This window comes from Coenobita brevimanus, chromosome 45 (genome assembly GCF_032717465.1).
Source record: "Coenobita brevimanus isolate Jiangsu-jjx chromosome 45, ASM3271746v2, whole genome shotgun sequence".
NCBI lineage: Eukaryota > Metazoa > Arthropoda > Malacostraca > Decapoda > Coenobitidae > Coenobita > Coenobita brevimanus.
In genome coordinates this window covers 7238750-7249675 of record NC_136998.1, presented here as the reverse complement: position 1 = coordinate 7249675, position 10926 = coordinate 7238750, and the positions used below count along the sequence as shown (strand labels likewise).

The 10926-nt window shown below is 37.6% G+C and overlaps 1 protein-coding gene and 2 pseudogenes across 1 annotated transcript; 2 read left to right on the top strand and 1 right to left on the bottom strand.

Moving 5' to 3' along the window:
* The first annotated feature begins 1295 nt into the window (after positions 1 to 1295).
* On the top strand, positions 1296 to 3407 carry LOC145398428 (NADH-ubiquinone oxidoreductase chain 2-like). Its single transcript, XM_080271310.1, is given in 3 exon segments — positions 1296 to 1308; positions 1610 to 2339; positions 2720 to 3407. Coding segments are annotated over 3 exon segments (1431 nt in total).
* LOC145398427 (cytochrome c oxidase subunit 3 pseudogene) overlaps positions 3407 to 10926 on the top strand; it is a 191565-nt pseudogene continuing 184045 nt past the window's right edge.
* Positions 4854 to 5581, bottom strand: LOC145398286 (NADH-ubiquinone oxidoreductase chain 5 pseudogene; annotated as a pseudogene).

Sequence of the window (10926 nt, the reverse complement as noted above, 5' to 3'; positions counted from 1 at the left end):
GTTGTGTTAGCTAATTCTTCAATTGATATTATTTTACATGATACTTATTATGTTGTGGCGCATTTCCATTATGTGCTTTCCATGGGTGCGGTCTTTGGGATTTTTGCTGGATTGGCGCACTGATACCGTTTGTTTACTGGGTTGGCATTAAATCCTAAGTGGTTGAAGATTCATTTTTGTACTATGTTTTTAGGAGTTAATATTACTTTTTTCCCTCAGCATTTCTTAGGGTTGAATGGGATGCCTCGGCGGTATTCTGATTATCCGGATGCTTATACGGCTTGAAATGTTTTATCATCACTTGGGTCTATGATTTCTTTAGTGGCTGTATTAGGATTCATTATTATTATTTGAGAGAGAATAGTGTCTTATCGTGTAGTTGTGTTTTCGATGTATTTCCCTACTTCTATTGAGTGAAAACATGCTCACCCTCCTGCAGATCATAGATATATGGAAATTCCTTTAGTTTCTAATTTCTAAAATGGCAGATTAATGCACTAGGTTTAGGACCTATGAATGAGAATGTTATTCTCTTTTAGAATTAATTAATGGCAACTTGAGGGTATATGGGATTGCAAGACAGGGCTTCACCTCTTATGGAGCAGTTAATTTTTTTTCATGATCATGCGATAGTAGTTTTAATTCTTATTACAACTCTTGTGGGATATATAATGGCTAGGTTATTTTTTAATAGCTTTATTAATCGTTTTTTGTTAGAAAATCAGACAATTGAGGTGATTTGGACTGTTTTGCCTGCATTGATTTTAATTTTTATTGCTTTACCTTCGCTGCGGCTTCTTTATTTGTTGGATGAGGTTAATAATCCAAGTGTGACTTTAAAGTCTATTGGGCATCAGTGGTATTGAAGTTATGAGTATTCAGATTTTTCTCAGTTGGAGTTCGATTCGTTTATGGTTCCTACTGAGGAGTTAGGAGAGGCTGGATTTCGGCTTTTGGATGTTGATAATCGAGCTGTGTTGCCTTTCAATACTCAGATTCGGGTGCTGGTAAGGGCGGCTGATGTTATTCATTCTTGAACTGTTCCTGCTTTAGGGGTGAAAGTTGATGCTATTCCTGGTCGTTTAAATCAGATTAGGTTTTTAATTTCTCGTCCAGGTTTGTTTTATGGTCAGTGTTCGGAAATTTGTGGTGCTAATCATAGTTTTATGCCTATTGTAGTAGAAAGAGTTTCTGTTAAGTCCTTTTTGTCATGAGTTACATCTTCTGATGAAGCTTAGGTTAAATTTCACCAGATGACTGAAGTTTAAGTGTAGGTCTTTTAAACCTGTTATAGTATGATTACTTCTGGTGAGTAATTAAAAAGATAAGCTAAGATAAAGCTGATGGGTTCATATCCCATTTATGGGTATAATTCCCTCTTTTTAGTGGTTAAAAGTGGTGTAGTTCTTAGTGAGGTTGACGCTGATAATGTCAATTTTGTAATTTAGATATTACCTATACCTGCGAAAGAAGTAGTTAATTAATTTATGTTAATTAAAAGATTTTCTCTTTTGAATTTATTTTTCTTATCCTAATTTGTTGTTTTTTTCTACTTTAGTTTCGGGAACTTTGCTTTCTATTTCATCTTGTTCGTGATTTAGGGCTTGAGTCGGGTTGGAGTTGAATTTGCTGTCATTTATTCCTCTTATAATTACTAAAAGTAACCAGTATTCTTCGGAGGCGGCTTTGAAGTATTTTTTAATTCAGAGTTTGGGTTCTTCTTTAATTATTTTTTCAGCTTCTTTTATATTAATTTATTTTGGGGTTGCTTCTGTTATTTTATTTTGTGCTTTAATTTTAAAGTTAGGGGGCGCTCCTTTCCATTTTTGGTTTCCTAAAGTTATGGGTGGTTTGCTTTGGCCTCAGGCTATAATTTTGATGAGGGTTCAAGAAGTTGCTCCTTTGTTTTTATTATGTTATTTAGCTAGAGTGAGGATGATGGAAGTGTATTTTTCTGTGGCTAGGATGTTGTCGGCTGTTGTAGGTGCGGTAGGTGGTATTAATCAGACCTCTTTGCGTAAGGTGCTGGCTTTCTCTTCAATTAATCATATTGGTTGGATGCTTTCTTCTATTTTGGTAAGAGAAGTGACTATAGGTGTTTATTTTTTGTTTTATTCTGTGATTTCTTTGTCTATTGTTGTTCTTTTTCATTATAAGCAAGCTTTCCATTTTAATCATCTTCTGACTTATAATTTTCCTGCTGAGGTGAAAATGTTAGTATTTTTTTCTTTGTTGTCGTTAGGGGGTCTTCCTCCTTTTACTGGGTTTGTTCCTAAGTGGTTAGTCATTCAAGAGTTGGTAGGGGCAGGTAATTTTGTTTTGCTGGTTGTGCTTCTTGGGTCTGCTCTTGTAACTTTGTATTTTTATCTTCGAGTATCAATTATGTCTTTGACTATTAGGACTCCTAGGTTGGTAATTTCTTTTGCGGATCAGCAGGGATTCAAATGGGTTATGCCGTGTTGCGTGTTTGTTAATTTTTTTGGACTTTTGATTCCGTTTGTGATTATAATTGTTTGGTTGATTAGTTAAAAAATAACATAAGTTTGTCAGGCTTAAGTTATCCTGTGAGGATATCATCCGATCCCTCAGATGGCTCCTATTTTGTGGCTGAATTTAGTTATTATGTTTTTAATTACGTTTATTGTTTTTATTGTAATGAATTATTATATTAGAGTTCCAAAAAAAATTGAATCAAGATCGGGGGAGATTGGCATTGTAGAAAAGATTTGAAAGTGATAGCAAGGTTATTTTCTATTTTTGAACCTTCCTCTGGTTTAATGGAGTTGGAATTAAATTGACTTTCTACTTTTTGGGGGTTGATATTTTTGCCCTATATTTATTGGGTTTCTCCTTCTCGGTGGTCTGTTGTATGATATAAGTTGAATATAGCTTTGCATCAAGAGTTTAGAAATATTCTTGGGCCTAAATTACAAAGTAGAACTATTATTTTTGTTTCTCTGTTTTCGTTTATTGTTTTTAATAATTTCTTGGGTCTTTTGCCTTATGTTTTTACTAGATCTAGGCATTTAGTTATGAGTTTAGGGTTAGCTCTTCCTCTTTGGTTGACTTTTATGATTTATGGTTGGTTTAATCATACTCAGCATATGTTTGCTCATTTAGTTCCTCAGGGAACGCCTGTAGTTTTAATACCTTTTATGGTATTAATTGAGAGTATTAGAAATATTATTCGGCCTGGGACTTTAGCGGTTCGGTTGATGGCTAATATGATGGCTGGTCATTTGTTGTTGACTCTTTTAGGGGGGACTGGTCCTTCATTAACTTCTTACTTTTTAGTTCTTTTATTTGTTGCTCAGATTTTACTTCTTTTGCTTGAATTTTCTGTTGCAGTTATTCAATCTTATGTTTTTGCCGTTCTAAGAACTTTGTTTGCGAGAGAAATTAACTAATGGCATCATCACATGGACATCATGCTTATCATTTGGTAGAAATAAGACCGTGGCCTTTAACTGGGTCTATTGGAGCGATAATATTAACTACTGGATTAGTTAAATGATTTCATCAGTTTAATATAGACCTTCTTGTTTTGAGGTTTGTTGCTGTCATTTTGACTATAATTCAGTGGTGACGAGATGTAGTACGTGAAAGGACTTATCAAGGATTACATACTAGAGTTGTGGTCGCTGGATTGCGGTGGAGGATGATTTTGTTTATTGTCTCGGAAGTTTTCTTTTTTTTCTTCGTTTTTTTGGGCTTTTTTTCATAGAAGGTTGGCCCCTGCTGTGGAGATTGGTATGACTTGACCGCCTAAGGGAATTATTCCGTTTAATCCGTTTCAAATTCCTCTTTTGAATACTATTATTCTTTTGTCTTCAGGAGCTACGGTGACTTGGGCTCATCATGTTATTATAGGGTCTAACCATAATGAAGCTCTTCAGAGTCTTGGTATTACTGTGTTTTTAGGTGTTTATTTTACGGCTCTTCAGGCTTTTGAGTATTTTGAGGCTCCGTTTACTATTGCTGACTCAGTTTTTGGATCTTGTTTTTTTGTAGCTACAGGTTTCCATGGTTTACATGTGATTATTGGTACTACTTTTTTGATGGTATGTTTGTATCGTCTTTATATGTGTCATTTTTCTCCGACTCATCATTTTGGTTTTGAGGCTGCTGCGTGATATTGGCATTGTGTTGATGTAGTTTGATTGTTCCTTTACATTTTTATTTATTGATGAGGTGGATAAAAAATAAGTAAGTAGATTAGAAAGCGAAGTTTTGCACTTAGTTTCGGCCTAAGCTTTGACTATGTAGTCTCTAATTTTGGTAGAAGCCAAAGGAGAGGCTAATCACTGTTAATGATTGAATTGAAGTTACCTTCCTATCAAGAGAAGGCTTCTGTGGTGTAAGTATAACACGATACGTTTTCGCTGTATAGTTAAAATATTTTTTTTAGAAGCTAAGCACTTTTAGATGTATTCATCTCTTTCGCAACTTCAACGCGATATTCTACAAATAAATTATAAAAGTAAATATTAAAGAATGAGAGTATAAGGGTTAAAATAAGGAAGATTTTTATAAAAGACTTAAAGTTTCTGTCACTAATTATTTGATGTAGTTTGGACGAGTTTATTAATGTTTGGAAGATTCCTTGGCCTCCTCTGATTTCGGATCACCCCTTATCGATTATTTTGGAGTAGTTTTGGCCTAGACTAAGGCTAGATTTGGATAGGTTGAAGGTGGATAGGAACGGTAGGAATCATATAGAACCTGAAAATACTACTAGAGGATAGAGATTGAGTGAGTTTAATTTGAAGTTTACGTTTATAATATTGAGTACATAGCCTATTAGTCCTCCGAGGATTCTGATTGTTAGTACTAGGTTTTTTATAAGGGGAGAAAGGCAAATAATGTAGGATTCTGGAAAGATTAGTCAGGATAATAGTGCTCCTCTGAGAATTGCTCCTCTTCTAAGAGCTAGTATAGGTGAAGTTATGATGGAGGATGAGTCGTCAATGTTTCTGAATCTGGCTAAGTTAAATTCTCCGGTTATAGAGTAAAAGATCAGGCGGAAGGTGTAACATACTGTTAATATGGTTGCGAAGATATAGAGGAATAGGATTACAGTATTGAGTCACCTTATAAAGGCAATTTCTAGGATAAGGTCTTTTGAGTAGAATCCTGCTAGAAATGGGGTTCCACATAATGCTAGATTTGCCAGGTTTATACATATACAGGTTAGGGGCATGGAGGTTACTAGTCTTCCTATTAGCCGAATATCCTGGTATTCATTTACATTATGAATTATGGCTCCGGCGCATATGAATAAAAGAGCTTTGAACAGTGCATGAGTGAGAAGATGGAAGAATGCGAGGTCTTTAAACCCTAGGGCTAGGATCCTTAATATTACTCCTAGTTGTCTGAGGGTTGATAGGGCAATGATTTTTTTTAAGTCGTATTCGAAATTAGCTCCTAGACCTGATATAAATATTGTTAGAGATCTAAATAGTAGTAGGGTTGGTAAAGTTGTTTCTGATAATGCGGGCCTAAATCGGATGAGGAGGTAGACTCCAGCTGTAACAAGGGTTGAGGAGTGAACTAGAGCTGATACTGGTGTTGGGGCTGCCATAGCAGCGGGAAGCCAGGCGGAGAATGGAATTTGAGCTCTTTTAGTTATTGCCGCTATAATAATAAGTCTTTTTATTAATAGCGTGGAGTTGTCATCCAGGTAAAATACGTGGAAAATGAAATTTCAACCTCCTTCAACGAATATTAAGGCAATTCTTAAGAGAATTGCCACGTCTCCGACTCGATTGGATAGGACGGTTAGTATTCCGGCGTTTGCGGATTTCTCGTTTTGATAGTAAATTACTAGTGCATAGGATACTAATCCTAAGCCGTCTCATCCTTAAAGAATTCTAATTAAATTAGGGCTGATGATTAAAAAGATTATTGATAGAACGAAAGCTAAAACTAAGTATATAAATCGGTTTATGTTGGGGTCTCCTTCTATGTATCTTCCTCTATAAAAAAGTACTATTGCTGAAATAAATATAACGAATCCTATGAATATTAGAGATATTCAGTCGAAAATGTATGTAGCAACGATAGAGGATGAGTTGATTCTTGAATTTCTCATTCAATAACATAGCATGTTTTGTCGAATAAGCATAGGAGGGATATGAATAATGAGATTAGAGAGAAGAATATTAGGAAAACTATTCTTGTTAGGTGTATTGAAATTTTTCAAATCATGGTTCAGGATAAGATTTTTATTTTTTTAGCGCCACAAACTAACGTTTTAGTAATAAACTATCCGAACGAGCTGAGTTGTAATATAGTTAAAATATAAAAAGGCGGTAAAAGTTTGATTAGATGTTAGGTATAATCAGATTCCTTTTTAGAATCAAGATATTTAGGGGAATTCAATGAAGTCTTAAAACTAAGTATTCTCGTACTTTTCCTGAGCAACAGGAGTATAGAGATCTAGAGAATACACCGTGTTGTCTGAGTGAATAAAGATAGAAAGTATAAGCTGCTCTGAAAAAAGATAGCAATCTAACTCTTAGGGCAGTTAATTTGTTTCATCTAATGATTCTTATGATTAGATTGATTTCTCCTAGTAAATTAATGGAAGGAGGTGCGTTTTGTCACTGTGACTCCTGTTGATGTATATAAACGCACCGCGATTGCATGGTCCGTCATTTGCACATTTATCAAATTTTTTGTGTCATTTTTGGTACGTGTACACGGGACACCTTCCTCTACCAGATGCCAGGCTGGGACAATGCCTTACCCTGCATGACCCACCCCCCCAAGCATGCCATAGTCTCCGCAATTCACCTGTTACCAGTGACCTGGCCAGTATAGACATGTCGCGCCATGGTACGAAATTCAAGGCCAGGGTGATTCCCCAATCAATGACAATGTGGAGGACAAAGTTTATGTAGCATTAGAGGAAGAAAGTCAGAAATGATCAGGTAATGTCGCCAAAAAAGGTGTGGTATGTTGATGTGTTTAGTGAGTGAAACAATGCTTATGTCTCCCATATTACTGTTTGAAAACCAATTTACCCTTGTACTACATATAAATTCTTACCAAATAAATACCTTTTATGAGTGGTGTGGAATACTTACACCTCCCATAGAACACGTTTTCTCTGAAGCCAGCCCCATACAAAACACAGTAAATTAAGGGGTTACTGTTACCTGTATCCAGTATTTTAAACCTCAGGTGAGCGATTTCTCTATGAATTTTCGGTGTTTCTCATAAAATGCGGAGGTTTTAGCCAGAAAAAAGAAAATCGAGAATCTGCCAGGATTGGCTGAGGTCACTGGTTAAAAATCTGCCAGGATGGGGCAGGCTAATGCACATTGTGCAGTTAAATCAGGTGAGGTGGCCTGAACTAGCGATATTAAGCTCAAAAGGAGTGATAAAGTTGTGTCTACTGGTGCTACAACCTGTACTGTCACTGTCCGTGGCAAAGACACTGAGGTCGACTGCACACTACAGTACTCTTTATGGGAGTCACTTGTGCGATAAAGAACTGATCAGATATGGAGAATCGCCTTAACACGTGAGTTTACCAAACAGCCACCAGCACAATTTGACAATGGTTCAATGTGCAAAAACAACAGAAGTGGTCTTGCCAAGTTCCTGAAAGCTCCAGTAGTCCCAATATCCACTGAAGCTCATAAGAACCCATACTGTGTGGTGGATGGACATTATTTTGCTGCAAAATGTGACATGGCCTGTGGACTGCAGGTATGGCAATGTGTATGACAGCTATGTGAATCACGTTATCAATAACTATGGCAGAGAATGTGCCGTCTATTTTGATGGCAATACAAGTCTTACCCTGTCAACCAAGGTAGCTGAACAGAACAGCCACAATGACTCAAATGAATCAGCAGATATAGTGTTTAATTTCAACGCATCAGTCACGAATAATCTACACTCCATTTTAGCAAATTGTAACAAGCCACGGTTAGTCAGTAGGCTGAAAGGTCGGCCTGCATCTGATGGCGTTGTTTGCTGTCAAAGACAGGCTGATGCTTACCACATAATAAGTTGCACAGCATTGGCATTTGGTGGGAATATCGCACGACTTGTTTTACTTGTGACAATGAATAAAGATCTGCTTGTCATGTTGCTTGATAGGGCCACAACAGACAATATCTACATGAATATGCAAGAGACTTTGTTTATAGCATGCACAGCATCCAGCATGCAATGCATCCACACAGCCGACAACATGTTACATTGGTAGCACACACTGTCACCAGATGTGACACAGTCTCTGCCTTATATGGCACTGGCAAAATGAAGGCCATGACAGTCTTGGAAAGTGAGGATTTGAGGACGTTGGATGTGTTTAAGAAGAGTGATGCCGGCCATGAAGAAGTAGCCAGAGGTGAGGAAATATTCTTACTGAAGTTATGTAATGCCAATCTAACATGCACAGCGCTTGATAAGCTGATAATTGTGCAGTACATGCAGACGATGAGCAAAGCATCAAGCAGCTTCCAACTTCAAAGCCTACCTCCCACATCCTCAGCTGTAAAGTACTGCTCATATCGAGCCTACCTCGCAGTTCAGGAGTGGTTGGGCAGTGTTGAGGATCTACATCCTACTGACTGGGGTTGGGAGCTTCAGGCGGAATGCTCAATCCCATTTTGACTGAAAGACCAGTCGCAACAAAGCACGTTCTTCTCATTGTGTCATGTGGATGTAAACAAAATTAATGTATGGCAAGAGATGCAAATGTCGGAAAGCAGGACTCTACTGTACACCTACAGTAAGTGTTCCTCATGTATTGGCTAATCTTGTGATAAGTGGTGTCCACGTGATGGAGAAGGTACCAAGTCCCCACGATGTAACGTGACCATAACTAGTCATGATACTATTTTTTTTTTTTTTTTATAAGTAGTTCAGTAACTGCTGCTGGCAAAAGTTAGTGCCGGTTATTGACTTATAATGTATTGAATTTACCATTCTGTTTAAAATAGTACAGTACCCTTATCATACACCAATAAAATATTAAAATAATGGTAAAAATGGTTTTCTTAAACCCAGAAACCCGTCAAATGAGGCATTACACGACCATTTGTGACTTTGATTTCAAAGGTATACAAGCGCCCCATGCTATTGGTGGCCATCTTGGATTTTCGTCCCACACGGCTAGCTCATGTGGAATGTTTGTAATGTTTCTGGATTTCGACTTACCCTGCTTCCAAGTAGCTTTCCTGAAAAAATCAGCTTTCTCGAATTTTTGTCCAGGTTCCTTTCGAATTTGACCATATGCTCCTAGACTATGTTCCACTAAATCCTACAGCCTGTTTTAACATTAATTTATTATGTCAGAAGCATGATTTGGAGAAAGCATATGACAGGGTGGATAGACAAGGATTGTGGAAAGTGTTAAGAATATATGGAGTAGATGGGAAGTTGTTGAATGCTGTGAAGAGTATGTACGACGGTGCGAAGGCTGCAGTGCGTGTGGATGGTGAACTAAGTGAATTTTTCTCTTTGAAAGTTGGGTTGAAACAGGGATGTGTCATGTCTCCATAGTTGTTCAATCTGTACATGGATGGGGTAATAAAAGAGGTACAAGGTAGGGTAGTGGATGTTGGAGTGGCCCTGGTGAGAGAGGATAGTGTTTGGAAACTCCCTGTACTGTTGTTTGCAGATGATACTGTGTTGTTAAGTGAAGACGAAGAGGAGCTGCAAGGCTTGGTGGATGAGTTTGGGAGAGTGTGTAAGAAACGGAATCGAAAGGTGAATGTAGGAAAGAGTAAAGTGATGGTCTTTGAGAAAGATGAAGTCAGTGAATGTACAGCGAGGTTGGATGGTGAGGAATTGGAAAATGTGAGTACGTTTAAGTACTTGGGTAGTGTCATGAGTAAAGATGGAGGTTTGGAGGGTGAGGTGCTTGAAAGGGTACAGCAGGGAAGAAAGGCTGCTGGTTCTTTGAAAGCAGTGATAAGAAACAGGGAAGTGAGCATGGAAGTGAAAAATTTACTACATGACAGTATTGTGATACTAACTCTAACGTACGGAAGTGAAGCTTGGACGTTGTTGGAAGGACACAAGTCAAGAGTGAGACAGTGGAAATGAGTTATTTAAGAGGAGCCTGTGGAGGAGACAGGCTGACGAATGAGGATATAATGGAGCATTGTGGTGTTGATGTGGATGTGATAGGAAGCGTTATGAGGAACACACTGAGGTGGTTTGGCCATGTGGAGAGGATGGAGGGTGAAAGACTGACGAAGAGAGTGTATGTTAGTGAGGTGGAGGGGGGAAGAGGGAGGGGGAGGCCGAGGATGAGATGGAGGGATGGGGTGGAGAGGTATATGAGAGAGTGGGGTGTGAGTTGGGAGCAGGGCAGTGAAATGGCGGGGGACAGGGCGACTTGGAGGCGATTTGTTTGTGGCCACCCCAAACGGTATTGAGGCGTCTGGCAATAGATAGATAGATATAAGCATTTTACAATGAAACAGATTATTTTGAAGCTTAAGAGTAAACAAAGCTTTTACATTACCCTGGTCTTGGAAAAATATATATATATATATATATATATATATATATATATATATATATATATATATATATATGTATATATATATATATATATTAAAGGAAACAGATTGGAGGGGTTAGCAGATAAATGGCCATTAACATTTAGAGAAACGTATGGATAGAAATAAATTGACATCTGTTTTACGGGCTGTCAAAATAAGGTTTATAAAGCTCAATTTAAGGACAATCAAGGCAATCCTAAATCTCACTGGAGAACTATTAATTCAATCCTCGGTAGACAATCTGATACATTTAATAAACAATTAATGAAACCAAAGCTACCATATAACGATAATATGCTGACAAATTTAACGAACATTTCTCAAGCTTAGGGAATCATTGTCCAGCGATATTACAATTATGCTTAGTATTTGCGCAGCCCAGTTGCATTTTCAT